General features: G+C 41.2%; 2 protein-coding genes and 1 long non-coding RNA gene across 7 annotated transcripts; 1 reads left to right on the top strand and 2 right to left on the bottom strand.

Annotated features, from left to right (window-relative positions):
- Positions 1 to 534: 534 nt before the first annotated feature.
- On the bottom strand, positions 535 to 9,549 carry styk1b (serine/threonine/tyrosine kinase 1b). 5 transcript variants are annotated; one of them, XM_049026592.1, is made up of 10 exons: positions 9,437 to 9,549; positions 5,560 to 5,612; positions 5,005 to 5,190; positions 4,121 to 4,375; positions 3,753 to 3,934; positions 3,584 to 3,664; positions 3,294 to 3,499; positions 3,160 to 3,200; positions 1,833 to 1,929; positions 535 to 1,617 (listed from the first exon to the last, which is right to left on the bottom strand). In XM_049026592.1, the coding sequence occupies exons 1-10, from the start codon at positions 9,439 to 9,441 to the stop codon at positions 1,422 to 1,424; spliced, it is 1,302 nt and encodes a 433-aa protein (XP_048882549.1). In that variant the 5' UTR covers positions 9,442 to 9,549; the 3' UTR covers positions 535 to 1,421. The 5 variants fall into 5 exon arrangements, with proteins under 5 accessions (XP_048882549.1, XP_048882553.1, XP_048882550.1 ...); XM_049026596.1 differs by lacking the exon at positions 9,437 to 9,549 and adding an exon at positions 7,509 to 7,637; XM_049026593.1 differs by lacking the exon at positions 9,437 to 9,549 and adding an exon at positions 7,180 to 7,448.
- LOC125749382 (uncharacterized) lies at positions 6,040 to 18,169 on the top strand. Its single transcript, XR_007399864.1, has 4 exons — positions 6,040 to 6,212; positions 7,547 to 11,046; positions 17,384 to 17,946; positions 18,060 to 18,169. It is a non-coding gene; the product is annotated as an uncharacterized LOC125749382 (long non-coding RNA).
- On the bottom strand, positions 10,920 to 18,714 carry rap1gapl (RAP1 GTPase activating protein-like). Its single transcript, XM_049026573.1, has 21 exons — positions 18,583 to 18,714; positions 18,364 to 18,396; positions 18,156 to 18,246; positions 18,033 to 18,068; positions 17,886 to 17,933; positions 17,534 to 17,725; positions 17,345 to 17,442; positions 17,079 to 17,157; positions 16,764 to 16,817; positions 16,456 to 16,539; positions 15,355 to 15,455; positions 14,699 to 14,828; positions 14,425 to 14,595; positions 13,986 to 14,057; positions 13,738 to 13,824; positions 13,465 to 13,620; positions 13,288 to 13,383; positions 13,066 to 13,097; positions 12,654 to 12,826; positions 11,573 to 12,426; positions 10,920 to 11,043 (listed from the first exon to the last, which is right to left on the bottom strand). The coding sequence occupies exons 1-19, from the start codon at positions 18,651 to 18,653 to the stop codon at positions 12,727 to 12,729; spliced, it is 1,731 nt and encodes a 576-aa protein (XP_048882530.1). The 5' UTR covers positions 18,654 to 18,714; the 3' UTR covers positions 10,920 to 11,043; positions 11,573 to 12,426; positions 12,654 to 12,726.
- Positions 18,715 to 20,704: the final 1,990 nt, after the last annotated feature.

Raw genomic sequence — 20,704 nt, 5'->3', positions numbered from 1 at the left:
ATACCCACATTTGGCCATCTCTGCATATGCAATGAAGGAAGGCGATCATCATCATTATTCATTAGTTACCTAAAACAACATCTGATGTCAGAGAGTTGCCTTTTCACTGTTTCAGTGGTGTTTTAGTGAAGTAACATAGTATTAGAGTTCAAAAATAGCAATACCAGGTTCCTCTGTTCCAAAGCATACAGTGAACTACATTGTCCATCATTCCATGTGAAGTTTTTGTTCTACACTGGTGGACAGACAATTGTGATTCCAAATAGACTGGAATGAAAAGTATGAGTGAATTACTTTTTTTTTCACACACAATTGAGGTCTGGTTTATAGCCATTTTAATCTACTAAAACAGTATTTTGTTATTCTTGCAGTTTTGATCTATGAAAACTATCATTGTTAATCTTCTGCTAAAGTATCTACACGTTGATTAGCCTACTGCTTATGGCTCTAGAAATAAAGGACTATTAATGGATATTATGCCTAACAGGATGTTTTTAAGCCCTTAAACCATAGATGAGAGATTTAGTCCACATATTCAAGCATTTTAAAATCATTTTTATTACATGTGCATTCTCATGCTGTCTTCATTTTAGTAATACTTCAAGCACTAGCAGCATAAAAAGTTGTACAAGCGTACCGATTCACACTGCTCACATCTGGACCCCTGCACTGCATCCCATAACTAGCAGTTTGTGGGCTTAACCTGAACTTTAAAAATCTTTATTGACAGGACACACAATCAGGGGCTAGCAGCAGATCTGAGACTTCTATTGTATGCAGTCATTAGTCTGCTTTGGCTATCCTAACCTATGACTAATTGTACCATTGTTTTATAAAAGAATATTAGACAAACAGAGCCAATATGCTGCTGCAATATCATTACCAATACTTAGAAAATGAGCATGATGGACGATTTCTATTTATTGTAGCTCATTAATAGGAGGGACATGTTACACATTCAGTAGGACATGTCAATGCAATCAGCAAGGTAGCCAAACAGGCTACCTGCTTAGTGACCCTCAGCCGTGGGTACATGCTGGAATATACGCAAAGCCCTGCTTCACCCAGACCCTATCCCTAACTTCAACAAACATGCTGCTGTCACAACCTGCAAGTGTGCAACTAATCTACAGTTCAGACTAAGATCAGTCTGAAATAAGGAGCAAGAACACATTTAGCGGCATACAACTGCTGGAATTTCTTAAAAGGGGAAAAATGTCACAGGTGACTAACCAGGGAACATATATAGCAATAATTCTTCATAACATCATAAAATATCAATATTATATAATTAATCTTATATTACACGGAATTTGTAACCCTGACAACACCTACATACATACATTTACTTACATGCCCATCCAAATCTGTTAATAACAGTCCTTATTCCTTTTGTGTGAAAGATTAAGTACTAGCATCTATCAAAGAACACTGTAGCTGTTATCTTCTGCATATCCGGCCTCCTGCAGGTAGCGCTCGATGTTGATTGGCTCAGGTACTCGCAGGACGGCCCGGTCATTGGCAGACTTCTCTCCAGATTGGAGCTTGCGGCTCAGTTCAGCCAGTGAAGGACGGTCCTGCTCTTTCCATTGGCAACAGGCTTTCATGATGGAGTAACTAAAAAAGGCAAGGTAACAGAATCTGTCATTATATATGTCTTCGGGACAATGCTATTTGTGGTAATATGTACCACAATGGTCTTCGTATTCACCTAAGGTCCTGACCTTAAGCATGGTGAAGGATAGACAACAGCCACTTCAGTCTACACCTAGACATGAAAACCTAAAACATATATGGTTTGTATGCCAGGGCGGGGGGAATTAACTACTTACAGTGAGCTGGGGCAGTGGGCTGGCCTCTTCAGAGTCCTCCCTCTCTGCAATTGCTGCAGGAGCTCATTTACTGCCACGTCTGCGAACGGGGCGTCCCCTGTGACAGGATGATGGCAAGCAACAGCTCCTTGTCACCAGCATTGTGAGAAAGTCTTTCACAGCATCACACCCAAATACGCTCCATTATGCATCATCACAGGCCATCACTGATGGCCTACATCACATTTAAGATTAAATTTTTCTCAGGCTTGTTCTACACACAAAGCTATACTTGGAAATAATTCCTCAGATTATTAAAGCAATTACCCACAACCATTTGGAAACATGCCGCTTTTAGCACCCTGTACCTCTTACACAGATGACTCTATGCCCAGTGAGTCAACCCTAACCCTATAAATGTCCATCCCATTCATAAGGCCATTTGAGCAGCATCATTATTGACAATACTGCTGTGTTTCCCAGACGGTCCATGTTTTTGCTCCCTACCGGGGAGCAAAAATGTGGACTGTCTTGGCACCCCCGAGGACTGGTTTGAGAAACACTGCATTACTGAGATGCTCAATATACATTTTAGCCTTAATTCGGCAAATTCATTCAAAATATGTAAACTTTACACTATATGACCAAAAGCATGTGGACACCAGTTTGACTAGCATCTCATTCCAAAACCTTCATATTAATACGAAGTTGGTCACACTTTGCTGCTGTAATATCCTGTGCTCTTCTGGGAAGGCTTCCCAATAAAAGCTTGTAACATTGCTGGTGGGATTTGCTGCCATTCAGGGTGATTAACGATGCTGGGTGATCAGGTCACTCTCTGTGTGTGACTGACCACTTCACAGCTGAACTCACTCTCAGATGTTTCCACTCCACAATCACCTCACTTACAGCCCACCAGGGTAACTCTAGCAGGACAAATCTGGTGAACTGACTTCTTGGAAAGATGTGGAAAGATGGCGTATTATGATAGTACTAAGTGGAAAGTCACTAATCTCCCCTGTACAACAACCACCCTTTCTGCTGATGATTGTTCCAGAAGATTGCATAACTGTGTGCTTGATTATACATCTGTGTCAGCAGTAGGTGTAGATTAAACAAGAAATTCCTCTGATTAACTGGGATGTTCACATACTTTTGGCCATATGACCATTTACCTACAATGCATTACCCTTTAGTTTTACACTCGCGTTTGTGTTTCCCAGTTAAAGGAGTCACAAGTCAATGTCATATTTCAACTTTCAAGTTCATGGATTAATTTGGGTTCATTATGCTCTGATATATTACACCTCAACCCCTGTAACACTGAGAAAAAGGACATTTAACTTACCAAGAGTCACCATTTCATACAGCAAGATGCCAAAAGACCAGCTGGGGGGCAAATGGCACTGTGTTATTACTGCAGACTCCCAGCCTAGCTTACTGTCAACGATGCCATTCTTGCTCACCGCTTCAGCCACTTACATGTCACTGTGAGTAGAGGCGCTCCTCCTGGCTAGCACCTCAGGAGCCTGCCATTTTTTAATCCCGTTAGTATTCGGGGGTGGAATACCCTGCGTTTTCTTGTATGCTGTGCCCAGTCCCCACAGTTTTACGGTCATATCCCGGCCCACAAGCACACTCCGGGCCCCAAGGTTTCCATGGACAACACCCTTTTTGTGGAGGTGATCCTGGATTGGGAAGAATTTAAGCCAGAATTCAGGGTGGCTCGGGCACCATTCAGCTCCCAGGGGGCTGGAGGGGGTGGGACTCACCAGAGCAGATGCCACTTGGGTTGCCATGGTGAATATACGCTTCTCTGTCAGATCACAAGGGGCCTCATGACTCACATTATCCTGTCAACGACAACTCGGTATGTATGCTCCTTTCGGACACAGAGACAGTTTGGCACGTGCGCTCGGCTCCCCCGAACCCTGCCCCCACCTGCCGACACCTCCAGAGGAAGCCCAGGAGATCCCGGTTGGTCAGCTCCTCCACAACAGTGATGAGCGGGGCGCGCAGCGTGACAGTGCCCAGCACAGCGGGCAGGAACGGGTGCGAGCCCAGCTGCCACAGAAAGGAGGTAAAGCCTTGGAAGTTCTGCCGTTCACTGGCACTAGCAGAATCTGGGGAGGAGAGGGATGGTGCAGGGAGAGAAAGGGGTGCGTAATGTTGGTGATGGATGCACCTTCAGTCTATTTTTGAAAGTGAATTTGTTTCGATTCAGGTTCATATTCAAAAGCTGGCTTGCCGGTGGCAGAGCTAGTTGGGGAGGAAGAATGTAGAGAGAGCGCAGAGACGGCAGTGGTTACCGTTGAGGACTCTTAGAACGACATCTCTGTCGTCCATCCTGGCTCGGTACAGAGAGACACACTCATCTGCGTTCAGCGAGAAAGTGAATGGCAGAGTGGAGATCTTGTTGAAAGACTCAGGTAGTCTCTGTCTAGGCAACTCTGGGAGGACAGGCTGCGGGGTGGGGTCTGACTGAGGGGGCAGAATGAAGGTGGAGTAGGTTGGGCCATCCAGAGCGATGGTCTCATGCTCCAGAGGATTCAGTCCTATGGGAGCTGTAGACACAGACAGGAGAACGCTAAAGACACTGCTATGTGGACAATCGTGCAGTTCTGATGGCTGTATTCACTGCTTTAGTAAGCAAATACAGTACTGTGCAAAAGTCTTAGGCAGTCAAAGACAATGATGCTCAACAGATTTACATGTGGGTGCAAAGCTATGATGAGTGTTTTATCCAAAGTGACTTGCAGTAGAGGGAAGGATTATGATTTCCTGTGTGCCCCCTGGGATTTGAACCCACAAATTTTGCATTGTTAGTGACATGAAGTACTTTTTGAGTTACAGACGGTAAACATATTTACAGCAACCATCCAATATACCCATATATTTGCTGACCCGACCAGAAGCATATTATGTTTGGCTAATCAATACCTCATCAAGTTATTGAACTAATTAAGTTAATTGATTGAATGCGTACATGGTATTGCTAGGATGCCCTTGAGAAGAGACTTCGGGACTGAAGTGATGTTCATCTAGCCATCAAATAAGATGCCAGTAATTTGGAGAACAGAAGAAATTCTTGCAAATTTTTTTATTGTTACTGTTCATTTGTATATATTCTAGTGTTAAATTGTTAACACTAAATTAAATTTTCCCCACTTTTGGCACTCGCAGGCTCCCTCACCATCAATGCCTTGCCGTTCCCTCCTGGATCGCTGCCGCTGGAGGCCGTTGGTGTGGCTGTGCCGCTGCTGCCGGTTTACTTTCTCGGGGCAGAAACGCAGCAGCAGCAGGAAGATAAGAGTCACCAGGAAGCTCATGAGGAGCACGATGGGCACCACGATCACTTCCTGCTCGTACACGCGGATCACTGCAGGCGAAGCAGTTAGTGGAGCAGTTAGCGGCAAGTTGGAGGGGACTGTATCCTTAGAGAAGGCCAATGTGGTTCATAGGAAGGGGGCGTCTTATGACAGACAGTAGAGCGTGCAAATGACCAGAGGTGGGTAGTTCAGCTCCAGAGACTAAAAATCCAGACCAAGATTTTGTTTCCACCAGCCAGCTGAGTACTCGTTCACTGTGACACTTTATGCTCAACTTGTTGGTTGAAACAAATTCTTGGTCTGGAATTTTACTCTCTGAACCTGAATTACCCACCTCTGCAAATGACCAAATATTAATGTGAAACAGTGAGAAAACCACAGACAAAAGCAAGTCAGAAAAAGACCTAATTAAGACTCACTGCAGAGACTGTCCCCATATTGACACTGGTAACCTGCATTATAGGACGCCATCCTAGAAGTAAAACAGAGGACTGCATTTAATGGTTGTATGCAGCAAATAAAACAAAATATACTCTGTTGATGACAGGGAACATTTTAGTGCATTCAGCAGCAAGCAAAACAAGAGAAAGAGAGCACACACAGTGCAGCCAAATAAATATAGTGCAAACACGTTTAAAAAATACACATTGCCCAAATAGCATGTTCTGGAAACAGAATATCTGTGAGGAAATGAATAAAAATAAATTAACGCATGGTATATGTGCAATGAAAAACAGAGAGTAGCAGATGTTTGCAACATTAAATACCAGAATTCCCATTAATAGACAAGTGGTCACCATACCTATTTGGAACCACACATGCCTTACAGGTGCATTATGGGTAAGTGTGTATATATTTACATACGCCAGAGCCACTGCCTTGATTAAATACATAACGCATTCAGACTTTGCTCAGCCATTCAAAGGGTCGCTTCTGATGGACTGTTTAATCATACAGCTGATATTGAAGGTTTTATTTCTGCTATTGATGTCCCCCTTAAAATAACTGAACCTGCAGTGTGACCTGTGTCCAGTAGTGCAGCTTCATGTCACCCAGACCCGGACAGACACAGGTAAGGAGACATCAGCAACATCATTTTAAGTTCTATTTGAGCAAAGGAAATAGGTCGAGTAATAGAAAAAGGAGTAGATACCACAAAATACGGACATGAGCAGTGTGAGGAAACTGTACACAAACTGATTTCCTGGATACTAATCTTGTTCAGACTATGATACTCCAGCGTAAACTTCGGGGGGTGGAGGGGGGGCACCTTTGGGTACCTGCTGGGTAACAGCATAACCTCTTTCTCTGGCCCACATCATGACAGAACACAAGCAGGCCGTGGAACAGGGCGGCCATTGCCAGGGGATATTTTCCCAAAATGCCACAGTATGTTTTAAGTTAGGGGATTAACTAATGCGGCCTTCCTTAGTGATCTGTGGCATAGTTTTAACCTGTTTTACCACATTTCCCCCTTTGGCAAACTATGCACTCTTGCAAATGCTACTGAACAGGAAGCACACATACATATTATGTGTTACATTTTTCATTTATATATTTATACGTGTGTGTATACACACAGACAGTATTGTGCAAAAGTGTTAGTCAAAAAAGTATAAGTAAAAAGCTATTTATCTGGTTAGTAAGTGTATTTTTGCTCAGAATAATAATAAAAACACAGTTTAGTGCTAAAACATGCAAATTAACAGTGACATAAGTCTTCTCCTCAGGGGCAACTCAGCCATTCCCTGTATTTGTAAAATTTAAATTAATACTATACATACATACACACACACACACAAATATATATATGTAATTCTATTCAAAGGACCACTACACACTTACAGAACACACCCGCAATCAGCTTACCCAAAATACTGTTGTAAAAAATCTATACCTTTAAAATTTAATGATTACTCTGTTTAAAGGGAAGAGTGGTTAAACTCTGTTTTTATTGCACTGGCTCCCCATGACAATGACAGTCGTTTTTAGCTACAAGTGACATGTCAAGTTTCTCGCGTAACTGACACCGCTCCTACCGGCCTCTTTCTGTCTGTTAGTCTGCGCCACGCAGCTGACTCACTCCTTTCGTTCACCCTTCCAGCAGGTCCACCTTCATCTGCTCACTGATTTCCAGCTTCCTTCACTCTTAGTCCATGTCCTTTGGATTTCTTATAACTCTGGGATCCAGTCAGATTGAGTGGCTCCAGGTCAGAGTCTCCCAAGAATACTCGCTTTCATACTCTATATGATCCTTCTCTACGGTTTCCAGTCTAACTGCATTAAGCCTCCTCTCTCTCTCTCCTACTTTGGCTAAACAGGTCCTTCCACTCCTGTTTATGTACATAGCTCCTTTTGTTCAGCCTACCTGACGTCTTCTGCCTCTCTCCGTTCATCTTTTCATAGCCCTACAGCAGCTCCCACACCTAAACCTGAAATTCTGGCTCCATCACTGTCCTTCATCGCTGTGGCCATGCCAGGCTCGGTCAGCTGGTTTACATCACAGGTACAGCAAATAAAACCCCACAGATGCGTTTATTTCAGCCATTTATTTGCATCTCTGTGGAAGAAGCGGTTTCACACTTTAGCAGTGAGCTTTATCGGCTGAGGTCCCAACCACTTCTCTCCTGAAAAAGAAGGATGGGATATGGTGGCCATGTGATGACACACTGGGTGCAGCGCTCCTGTCCTTCAGCAGATAGGTTCTGCTAAACATGTGTAAGGCAGCCAGAGCATTTCTAAACATGGTTACATATTCAGGGAGATAACATTAATTTAAGAAAAAATAAATACCATGAACATGAGAATATGTTAGAGTCCTGAGATATGGATGAAATGAAATGATTAAATTAAATAAAAAAATTATCTTTACCGGAATGTCTTTCAAGTTTAAGAGCACATTCAAAAATTTCACTTACCAATTTTCACTACATTAAATGCAGTTAGTAAATTTAACATAGTGTAGGATGTGACGAGTCAGGTTTTACGTAATATCAATTTTTGATTTCTTAGAAAAATTGAGGCATGTTTTGTTTAAATAATTTGAACCTGGAATTTTACTCGGCACTATTTAAAAACAAATTATCACTATTTGCATTTCCGAATACAGTGAGTTTCAGTGACTTGCTTTCATTTCAAATTAATTACTCTGAAATCAGTAATGTCACCGAGTTACTAAAATTTCCGTAACAATAGCAGTTCTGTAACTGTACTCCAGAGAACTTCACTAATGTCAAGGATGCTCGGATGACTGACCTCTTAAGAAAGTGACAATGTGACGAGAAACAAACTGAGTGACGATTTCAGGGTAATCACCTATGCAGTGGGCCATGAGCTCGAATCGGTCAGATCCAAAAAACATCTCCCGCTTTCCGTCTACGTGACACACGATGAGGGGAAAGCCAAAGGCCTACAGCAGAAACATGGCTGAGGCAACCTCAACAACATCAGAGATAAGCAGCACTGAGACAGGTTCTTGTGACACAAGGTGCACATTCATTTACAAGACATTTTTGTCCAAAGTGATGTACAAGTAAGGATCAAAGAGCAGGGTCATACAGTCTCCCTGGAGTAACTGGGGGTTAGGGGCCTTGCTCAGCGGCCCAGTGGTGATATCATTTCACCAGCTAGGGAATTTGAAACTGCAACTTTCTGATCGTAGGCACAGAGCATAACCTGCAAGCCACAAGCTGTCATTCAGCACCCAAATGTAATGACTAGATAAAAGAGTTTGAGAAGAGTATATATTTATAAAGGCATACAGGGACACATTTATTTAATACATTTATTTGGCAGTCAATCACAAACATGAGTCAAGTCAGTCAATTTACTGTATAGTGAAATCGTATAACTAGCAACCCAATAAGTACGCATGGGCATCGTTAGGTCTGATCAGTATTTTTAAGCCGAGCCTCGAGTATTTTAGCCCCAATGCCAATCTTCCTTCCAAAAAAAAATCAAAAAGCCAAACCCCAGGTAAACTTGACTTCAATAGCTAGAAACACCCCTGTAAGTATGTACTTACCTGCTTTAATATTTATGGTCCTGAAACATGTTATTGCCCTCTCTATCTGATGCAATGTTGAATGGCTGATCCCTCACCATATGACACTAGATACAGCGATGCACTGCGGAACAATAATGAAAAACATTCCCTTGTTTATCAGAGTCCCCGCCCACTCCAGCAATTTGATTGGTGCAAGGATCCCATGTGGGCCACACAGCACAGCCTGTAAAAGTAAATATCAGCATGATGTGAGACAACAGTTGTCAAAACTGACATCATTTCAAACTGACCCCATAGTCCAGTGCTTCCTGGGTTACGCTCTTCAGTTTGTCCTTGATCTTCTCAGAGGCCATCAACTGCAAAAGCTCCTCCACTTCCCTAGCAGAAATTCCTGCCTTCATCGCAGCCTGGAGTTAAAATGACAAAAATGAGATAAAGGGCCTGCAGAGATTTACACAGCAGCAGCGATGAAGATACTGCTCCAACTGGCACCTGAGAGAGCGAGGCAGGCAGGGTGATGTCTTCGTCTCGACACCAGATCCTCATCCACATCTCCCTGGAGACTCTCTCCACACTCGGCTCATCAGCTCCGTATCTCTCTCCCACAGCAGTTACGAAGCGCATAGCTGCAAGTGAACCTGGCGACCCAGGTACAGAAAGGAATCAGACCGAGTTCAGCTGGATACCACTAACGGAACTTCCGTACTTCCAGGAGAGTTTGTACACCTATATCATCATCCAGCTAAGAAAACAGGACTAAAAACGATAGTTTTGTTATTTTTAATTAACAACCCATAAATAATGACCACACAAATTACATTTGTTGCATTGGTATTCTTCTTCTTCATCTTATTATTATTATTATTAGTTGTAGTAATAGTGGTACATAAAATGAAGAGGAAAAGTGGGGTACCCTTCCGGAACATGACCTCAGCAGGATCGGTAGGAAAACTAAGGGGAACCGTAAAGTACTCAGCCAGCCGAAGTAGGTCTGTTCCCATGTAGTGAAACTTGTTAGGGATTAACCCAGGGGGGTTATTGCCTGTGGAAGGCCATAAACGGAAGTCAACATGTTATGTTTATACAGTGAACCTTACAATGCATCAACAGACTGTAATAGCTACTAATGCGTTTATTTTTTTATTATTATTATTATTATTATTATTATTATTATTATTATTATTCATTTTCGTTTACACTCCTCTACCTGCTGCAAAGTTAAAATGTTCAAATATCGCTATTTACCGGACCCCTTCATGACCCCTCCTAAAAATGCAGGGCGAAGTTTAAGGTCAATGTTCCAAACAGCTCTGTATCGACAGAGAACCTACAGGAAGAAACAAAAAAAACCTTTAAAACTAACTGATCGTCAAATTAATGTCTAAACAAAACATATTAAAATTTGACATTTCGTTTCATCATTTTCTGAATATTCACCTGCCAACAAAGACAAACACTAACCTCGAATCCCAGCCAGGAGTAAGGGGAGACGACATCATAAAACAGCTCGATTACTTTCCGGGAAGCCATTATCTGGAAATGATTTTAGAGTATGTAACAGGTACTAATGTAAATTCTATATATATGAATGCGCCTTTAAACAATGTTATCATCTCTTGCTGAAGTATTATCCTTCGCAGCTGTAACTATACCTAACAGTATCGTTTCGTGCAAACATTAAATCACTTAACGTAGCAATGCAATGTACTTTTTTTGTGTTTTACCATGTGGTATTACTATGTTTAACGCATTAAAGTCGCTGTTTGTCTATACTTACTTAACTCGTACTTGTGAGAGAAGACGGTACCAAAGGTTACCCCGGATATGAACGGATTGGACTACGGGCGCCTCTTCCTGTACACTATCACAATGCGGTTTTCTCCTTGAGAAACGATCGCTGGTGAGTCAAGGAAAGACACATTTTTTATGATTAAATAAAATGGTCAACATGCGCAAACGATTATAATTCATCCTTTGCATTATATAACCCATTTAGGAGTTGTAGCTCACTTTCTGATTGCCGGCTGATTACTAATTACAGATATATGTTTGTCACTAACGGTCCACGCGTACAGTTGTATCGCTTTACATAAGATTTCCTTTCCATTAGACTCATCACAGACGAATAACGAGCGATACTGCCTCAATTTCGGCTCCGCAGCCGCTGACTTACTGTTTGAAATGCTGTGGTTTGTTGCTGGCTAACCTCCAGGGCTATAATAAAGTACGGGACAGATCTTTCGATGGTATGCAAATAACACGTAGATGCCTGTACTTTGTACAATGTTAAATGTTTGTATATGACATCAATAAAAATGCTGTGTACCCTTGGCAGGTTAAGGTAGCAAATCTCACAACACAGCACTCGCGATAAACTTCTGAAGTAGCTGCTGTTATGACCCTTTGAAATTGGTTCAGTTCTTTACCGTATGCAATTCCGTTGCTGCGATTGTTGTTTACAAACTAACGCAAACAATCATTTATCGTAGTAATTCAATGGCACACTTTACACGTGAATCTTTTTGTAATAATTTAATTTATTTCTTTTAAAACACAAAACTGTAAATTGCCAGGTAATGCTGCCCACAGTTTGCAATGGGAAATCGCCTGCAGTCGCCAAATGCCGTCAAAATAAAATTTTAAAAAGTGGAAAATCCGTCCGTACCCACAAGGCATGGAATAACGCAGGATGGGGAAGACACACAGTTAACACCCAATTAATGGATTCAAGGCACAGATTTGAACCGTGGTGCTAGAGGTGTACGGTAAGATGTACTAGACGCTATATAGTACAAAGTAAAAAAGGAAAGAAAAAAATAACGGCCTTATTAAAATTGATTTTTGAAGTTTTTAAATAAAATACTGATAGCCACTCGATTGTTGGAAAGTCCCAGATTTGTCTGAAACCTTGATAAATCTAGAGACCGTATCACCGTGGCCACTATATACAGTAAGCATACACTCATCCATCAATGTTTTCCAGCCCCTTGTCCAGTATGTTTTGTTTTCTTTCCTTTTATTTGTTAGTATTTCTTATTTCTGTACATGAATTGGAGTCGGTTTCATTATAGAAAAAACAAGAGGTCTATAAATCACAACATCAGACTCTGCATATCTAACCATCTGACTTAAACAGCATGAATTTAGGGTTGAATTACCATTCAGTTAACTTACATGACAGTCGTGTTTCACAGAAGGATTTCCAGTTATAATGTATGAAGAGGGATTTGTGCATGTTACCGAAGCACTGTTTACCTTGGCATGCCATGCCTGCGTTCAACTGTAAACATTTACATTAAAAGAAGTAACAATTAAGGTAAAATACACATATTTTGAAAATAAAAACCAGTGACATTTATTATAAACTTGATATTCCTTGAATTTCAATGCAGAAATTGTATTATTAATTAGTAATACATTTAATAATTATCAATTCATCGAATTGCAGATGAATGACTCAAATCTTTAAATACTGTGAGTTACAATGTATTTTTGCGGCATACATACTGTAGGGCTCAATGCGAAATCCATCTGGGTGATGACAGATGAAACAAAATAGAAGAGCTACACATATTCCTGGCTACACATCTTCTTGCGGGCTGCTTTGATCTTTAGTATCCTTAGAGCCGGGGCTCTCATTGACCTGAACGTGGCTTCCCAACTGCTTGTTTGCGGACTCACTGAAACACGAGGCATATCATGAACGTCAGTACATCTGCTCGTCAAGAAATAGTGCAGATTACGATGCCAAAGTTGGCTTGGCTACACTAAGCGTGAGATCTGTAAGACCAAAGGTCCGCAGGGATTTATACTGCAGGAATCTTAAATAAAAGCAGACTGAAATTTCATTTTTATGACAATTTCCTTTAAATTCCACATCAACATTGTCCCAGAAGAAATTGTACATTATGGTTCTCACCTTTCTCCCTCTTTTTCTGTTGAACATGAATTCTGGAAAGGAATCATCAAGTGAGGGATTAATGATCTAAAAAGCAATTAATTTGAGTTTACGGTGCATGAATGGCTGCAGTATTTGCATGTAACTTTTAACAGTGTAAAACCCCACCCTTCCCATTGGTCCATAATACCGTATGATGATACCACAAACGTCCTGCGTGCATGGTGACAGATGCACTCATACCATATGAGTTGCCCTGGACTTCTGTGCACTTCCTCCTACTATCTTCTTTGGGACCCCCAGGTTGTCAAAGGAGTGGCTCCGTACCCTTATGGCTCTCTGAGATCAAGCAGCATAGAAGGACTTTAAGCAGCGGTCAGGTTAAAATCACATGGAGGCAGTCAGAATGAATCACTCAACCTTGAAGTTTTCGATGAAGCCGCCACCTCCTTCTGATCCTGTGCGACCGCTTTCAGGCTGCGAGAGGGCCTGAGGGGGCGATTCCCCCAGCATGCACTGCGACTGGGCGCTCAGTTCTGATCGGAGTCCCTCAAGAAGCGATGAACGCGTGCGCAGCTAAGAGTGGGTAAGATAGACTTAGACAGATGACCATCCTGGGCGTTATTGCAGTTTCTGTCTGATTCACTGGAGATATAGAAAGGCAGGAAATATTATCTTCATTTTCCATTTTACCTCCAGTCTATTGAATCGTGCAGCCTGATAACAGGATATCTCTGCATTGATGAGCTTGGTAAGGAGAAATTCTCTCAGTTGAGAAGACTAAGAGAAAACAGAAAGAGAGAATTTTGTCTTATTAGTTGATGTTAAGAGTTTGGAAGGTTTGGGAATAATTCTATATAATTGAGTCACCAACCGTGACTCCAGTGGATTTGAATAATTTAGGTTACTTAAGGCCTACTTTTGAATATGTTCATATTTACCTCCGTGAATGTGGGGGGATCTGGGAGGGATGGGCCAAACGGGGGCACGTCCTCCCTGGCTGTGACGCACACCTTTTGGTAAGAAAGTGTTTACAGTTTTCTCTACAGGTGTTTTCAGCACCTTGCCTTTAAATCCATGCACATTTGTATGCATTATGTGGGAAACTTGTTTAAAAATGAACACAGCATTTGTTTATTTACCAGGCCCTTTTGTCCAAATGAGGAGAGCTTGTAGGTCAGAGGATCGGCCACCATCCCTGGAGCAGTTGGGGATGAGAGCTTTGCTCAAGGGCCCAACGCTGATATGACTCCTCTACCAACCATGGAATTTGAATCCACAGCCTCCCTAATGTGGGCACATAGCACTAACCCACTGTACTACACACTGCCCTAATTCTAGCATCTAAACAAATTTCAAAATGTTTGTGCACCTTCTCACCTGAAACAGCCCCCTTCCTCCCTCCTTAGCTCCATCTTCTCCTTGAACTCGCCTAACAACAATGAAGCAGTGAAGGAAGTGGGAGCTGATGATGTCACAAACAAATGGGACTTGACCTTCTTGGTAAACCAGGGCAACAATATCATTGCCGATGTGCCTTTTCCTCTGCAGCTGACAGACAGAAAGGACAACACTTGTTGAGTCAAATTTTTGTATTGTGTGTTTTATCTAAAACTGAGCCTTATTCCATGAAAACAGTAAAAGCTCAACTGACCTGCTGTGTGTCACCTTCTGTGAAAGGCAGTTTTGTGGCTACGTGGAACATTATTTCCCTTCCAGAAAAGGAGGTGTAGACGGCTTTACTTCCTGTTTGACCGTGACACACATCCAAACCTCCTCTAAACCTAAATAAGACAAAGACAACCATTAAGGTCAACAAAGCTCTTCCCTGTATACCCCGCCGTATCTGGTGAGAACAACATGGGACCTTGCCGTAACACTTTCACTTCTACGGTTCTTTATAGTGTGATAATATGCCAAAAGGAACATTTTACGAATGCCTTTCAGCAAAAATGTTCTGTTATTCTTCATTCTTTTCAATGGGGTATTGATTTCCCATGGGGCTGAAGACAAAATGGAACAGACATCATAGCTAAATGAACAAGTATCACATGTTCACAATAGAGATTATAGCTAAGATGTGTCAGCCATGATCATCCACAAATGTTTAAGCCACTGGCAGACCTCAAACCAGTACAGATGGCCTTGGGCTTTTTTCCAAAGCGAAGTAGGAATGAGGCGAGCTTGGCATCAGAGGACAGCTTAGCCAGCATCCCACAGGCCTGGTGAAACAATTAACCTGGCAGACCTACTCTATGTTAACAGGTGCACTGGAGATTACGGCATGTTACAGCATTTGCCATTCATTACCCGGTAAAGCCTTGTAGCTTAACTGTCTCCCCCAGAATGGAAAGAAAGTCCCGAAACTCTTCACTCTCGTCATTGTTGCTCAGTATATCTTTCTCTGTCAGCTGAAACAGTTGTGGGGGAGGGGGGGGGGGGAGAGACACAACAAACACAGTGGCGTGAGAGCTTGGACAGAGCAGGAAGGCTAGATGTGCCTAGTAACAACAGACCAATAAAAAGGACAATAGAAGAAAGGTTTGTATCAGTTGGACGTAACCAAAGCTACAACATCCAGAATGCTTGAGGAGAATGGATGCAGTGGGATGCTTTAATTGACACTGAAGCCATAATATTAATCAATGCAAATATTTCTCTTCACAAGAAATATGTTTTTCGGCAAGTGTGCGAGAAATGAATGAGTCACTATGCCTCTAACAGCACTGTGTGGATCTGCAACATGTATTTACCGCAGACTGCTGGCTTATATGAAGTCATAATCAAAAGTCAGATCTAAGCATACAGTATATCTGCCATTGTCGCCACCATTGAATGGAAATAAATGAGGCATGCATTTTATTTGTTTTGCAGTGACACTCAATAAGGTAACTGAAAGTCATTCTAGACCCAACAGCTACTTTGTCCGAAAGCATTGTGAAATATTTAAACCCTATTTAGATTTTTGTTGTTTTTGCAAACCTTTTTACCTTTTATGCTTCCAGCAAGCTAACAGCTTTTACTCATTTCACCGGCATTTGCTCATTTCACCATACTATATATATATATATATATATATATATATATATATATATATATATATATATATATATATATATATATATATATATATATATATATATAGGATGCTTTTCATCCCTGTGATACCTGTTTATCTGTCAAAGTGGATTTCGAATTACTCGCTGGAGCTACAACTGAGCTGTTCTGACCTCTTCTGAAACAAGTTGTTTGAAACCGAGGGTGTTCATCAGAGTTGTGAAAGGTCAACTGAAATGTGCGCAAGAGCAAATGACACAAATAAATCCAGGATCTAATTACAACTAAGATAGAGTTTACACTCTGTTACTGTTGCCCTGCACATTTTATAGTCAGCATTCTTCAGTGTTTTACCTGTCCCTCTTTCTGGTATAAAACACCAAACTTGAAGTTTTGTGACACTCTGTGCTCGTCAAATGTTGTGATAAGTTCCGGGGCCTGAAATGAAGACACACGAAAGTAAGTTCTTAACAAAACACTATCAAATCAGAAAAAGAAAACTAATAAAAAAAAACACCATTAAACTTATAGTCTGCAGTTGATGTATAGTTTGACTTGTATATTCAAATTTAGTTTAATTTTTTAATTAGTGAAACAGGTAAACTGATACTGAAATGTATGTAAAATGGAAGTTGAGTACTTGTCGAAGAAAGAAAACTTACCTTAAGGTAGCTGACCGGTTCAAATCGGGTCACGGTTACGTTATTGCAAAGCATCTAGGAGCCAAATGTCACTGTTAGTCTTACTTACCTTTTTGTCTTGTATAATTTTCTTAATCACTAATGAAATGCATTGCTAACGAATTCAAAGGAGGCACAAACAACTTAATTTTAGAAACAAGAGTTGCTTTTAATAATATCTACATAGTCCGTAACTGTTTAAAGACATCAGACATGCTTTTTACCAAGCTGCTAAATAAAGTGCAACTTTCTTAATAGTAGAAATGTCACTATACGCAGAACTAAATATTCAAGTACCTTAGCCAGCTCTACAGCATTAGGGAAACGATGGAAGAGAGAGAGAGAGAAAACTCCATGCAGTGTGCATTCTTTCATTCTGCAAGACAGAGATTCAGGTGTGAAGATCCCTCTCAAAGCAGCTCCTTTTATCATTCAAAAGAGAACAACTAACATCACACAAGATTTTAATTCAGTAGCCCATTAGATCTATACATCTTCACAAAATCATGTAACCTAACAGGATGCCAGCAAATAACTGTCAATTGTTGAGCATTAATACAAACCTCAGTATGACTCTAATTCTCTTTTCCTCCTCCTCCAAGCAGACAGAGAGAATGAGGGATCCTAAAGCTGTATCTACTGCTGTGAATGAGTGATGATACTAGGAAAGAGGAAGAGGATCTGGTCAAGAAGTGCATGTGTTGGCTTACAGGACTTTGGTGTGCATCAGTACATCAGAGCGCTGAACTGACTTTGGATCTGAAACATTCTCTGTAGATCTTCGTTTCCAGGTCTCTCTCCATGATGTCGTAACTCTCTGTAGCTTGTCCTGGCTCACATAAGCTGGGACTAATGGCAGCGAACTTCTCCAAAGGCGGATCTATCCAGTAGCCTCCGCATTTAGGGGGAATGATCAAAGGGAGGACCCCACTAATTTTTAAAAGCTGTGATTAAAGAAAAAAAAAGTGGGAAATCTTAGCATTGCTACCCATTTACTCTGCAATCTAACATACTTAAGGTTTTGGAATCAAGTTCTTGCAAGTGAACGCATGACCATCTCACACAGAGCTGGACATCTTGAATGTTTCGTTATAACGATCCTACCTTCACGGGAGGAGGGAATTCGCAGCGCTGCTCGTCAAGCCGACTTCCCTAATGGAAAAAGGTACGAAAGCATCACTGATTGGAAAGGGGATCCAGTGCTACCAGGGTCCGAACAAACCCAATTCATAGCAGATCGTTATAAGTTACCTGAAGTTTTTCAATTATCTCAAAAAGCTCGGCATCCTTGACCAGAAGAGGAGGAAGCAAATGTCAGTCGACACAGAAGTAGTTTCACGTGGTGGAATCCTCAGTTAAAAAGCAGAAGCTTACCCTCTGGCCGGAAGCAGCAGGAAGGAGAGGTTTCGCCTCATTGGGGGGGGGATCAAGAATGTCTAATATGCTGTGCTGTATGGACTCCGATCTGGTGTGAGACACCATTAGACAGACATGCATGCTATAAGGTCAACAAGCCCTGTATATATACTGGCACTCAGTCAGCTACACAGGTAGATACAGGTAGAGAGAGATCATATATTACCGTGCTTCTTCAGTACCAATGAACTTGTCGACCCTGTAGACAAAGTAGCAACAACTGTTAAACCAGTGTGTATTACATTAATACCAAATTATTCTGTTTTACAAGTGTGCATGACATGAAGCACAAAGATCATATAGACTACATTCTTATAAAATATCACCAAAGGTGATAATATGAAGGTGGAACCTTTAGTCTGTTTAATATAGTTGTCTCACTCACCCGCCATAAGCCCCAAAAGTGAAGCTTCTTTTTCTGGAAAGCACCTTCTCGCCCCCTCTTTCCTTGTCCATTTGCCTGTGCCGGTGTTGATACACTGTGACGTCTAGTGAGCCAGTCAGTCACTGCATATACTGACTAAATATCTCCTTCCCTTTCGATCTCTGTCCTTTACCCCCTGTCTCTTTTCTCGTTTAATCTCCCTACTTCCTTCCATGTATCCCGCTGTTCGAGAGACTGACGCAAATAACCTTTTCACTTCCATGAGAGATGTGTGCAGATGTAGACAGATATATAAGAAATACATTAGCATTGGTATATAAATAAACAAACAAGCTATGTGTTCAATGTGCACAGACACATAGTAGCAGGCCAATTATTGGTATATGCAGAAAAAGCTGGAACAAAGTGAATATCTGATTTTAGACCTGTTACCCTTTGAGTCAGCAAAAAATCATCAATTATTGACAACACTCACTGAGACAGGAGAGCATGGCAGCAGGAGGGAGAGAGAGAGAGAAAGAAAAAGCAAATAGGTTTATATTAAAAGAATGGGAAAGTATAAATTTACATGGGCAAAAGAGCTCTGTAAATAAGATAACAAGGAACCTTACATAACTGGTACTTCTTTAAATGGAACCTTCCAAAACATGAACGTAGGGTCTCTCTGCTTTCCCAGAAAGATGAACCTGATTATCCATCCTATTTCCATAACCGTTTATCCACCACAGATTCACAGCACGACCCGGAGCCGGACTCAGCAAGTAAATGGCACGAGACAGGCTACACTCCTGGAAGACGGATGCCAGTGCCACACAGGGCACAGAATCGTATGCTGAAAGCTATTTGAAGACCACAATCCATTGAAATCAAGGGACCTGGGGAAAATACCTACCCATACAGAGAAGGAAGATAACTATACATACAGAGAAGAGCGGTGAAAGGTTGAAAGGTCAAACCAACTTCTCTGAACATGTGAGGCCACTGTATTACAGTCAGATGGACCATATCTCCTTAAATGCTAAAGACAGATCTTTTGAATCACTTGTGAATCACGCACATAATAGTAGACGTCTACTATATTCTGCAGTCTAGTGAATTAACCTGATTAAATATTTACATATTTAGTTATTTAGCAGGTTCTTTTTTTTTTTAAAGTGATCTACATTTCAGAGAACAGCATCAGTGTTCCTTAGCCTAAAGGTAAAATCACTCTGCTGACCATGGGATCTGAACTGGTGACCTTCCTTTGACAGACCCAATAACCCGCTGAACCACACAGCACCCCAAAAAACATAATGCTGCATATGCACAGATACAGATAAATCCATCAGCAGAATTGTGAGAATCTATTTTATATATCTATTCTATATATTGAGAAACTGCTCATGAAATAATACATCTAAGATTCAGTAGGATGTCACACAGCATCAAGATGAACCTAGAGTCTGTCCCAGGAAGGACAGGACACGAGGCAGAGGACAGTCCATCACAATATACACACACATACAATTACAATTACAGTTAAAATTCACCCTGATGTACAAAATTAAACTGTAACATGGGAAGAACATGCAAACTCCACACACAGCGAGTCAGGAGCAAGAATATAACCCACAGTCCTGGACCATGAAAATTAAAGGCCACAGCATTAATCATTTCAAGGGCAACAGTTCCCCATATCTATCTTACTGTTTATACTCGAACTTTATTACACAAACTTATTGCATGAAAAAAAATCTCCCTCCAGGAAGATTGTTAAAGTATTTTCTATTTTCTTTCCCACCAGTCCAGTATTGTGATTACAGCATAAGCATACTATTTACAAAGAGCCTGTCATCTATCGCAGATGGGTTCTTCATCAAAAAATTCACTTAAACAACATTGTTGGTACGATGTTAATGCATTCAGGCCGAAATTGTATTTCGACTATCAATGTTACTGTTCCGCGCCTTTTTTTGATAGACATGCCGCTAGAGTCTGCCCACTTTTTAAATTTCATTTAAAAAAAATGGAAACATTTTACAGGACCAGTCTAACTCAGTACGCTTTTATGTATTTGGCTATAACGTTTACTATTTCCGATTGGTTGTTTGTTTATTTCCAGCGTTCTGAATTTAAGCAA

The sequence above is a fragment of the Brienomyrus brachyistius genome, chromosome 9, assembly GCF_023856365.1.
Source record: "Brienomyrus brachyistius isolate T26 chromosome 9, BBRACH_0.4, whole genome shotgun sequence".
Classification (NCBI taxonomy): Eukaryota; Metazoa; Chordata; class Actinopteri; order Osteoglossiformes; family Mormyridae; genus Brienomyrus; species Brienomyrus brachyistius.
Note: the sequence above shows the minus strand (reverse complement) of the source record. Positions and strands in the feature narration are given on the sequence as shown.

What these genes read in the sequence shown, in the direction of transcription:
- styk1b (XM_049026592.1), bottom strand. An exon ending in ATATGGGGACAGTCTCTGCA is followed by an intron (nt 5,191 to 5,559) that starts GTGAGTCTTAAT and finishes CTTCGCCTGCAG; the next exon opens with TGATCCGCGTGTACGAGCAG. An exon ending in TCCTCTGGAGGTGTCGGCAG is followed by an intron (nt 3,665 to 3,752) that starts GTGGGGGCAGGG and finishes TGTCGTTGACAG; the next exon opens with GATAATGTGAGTCATGAGGC.
- rap1gapl (XM_049026573.1), bottom strand. Translation starts at nt 18,653, where the DNA reads ATGGACAAGGAAAGAGGGGGCGAGAAGGTGCTTTCCAGAAAAAGAAGC. An exon ending in ATTGGTACTGAAGAAGCACG is followed by an intron (nt 18,247 to 18,363) that starts GTAATATATGAT and finishes GTCTCACACCAG; the next exon opens with ATCGGAGTCCATACAGCACA. An exon ending in ACAGAAAAAGAGGGAGAAAG is followed by an intron (nt 12,827 to 13,065) that starts GTGAGAACCATA and finishes CTCGTGTTTCAG; the next exon opens with TGAGTCCGCAAACAAGCAGT.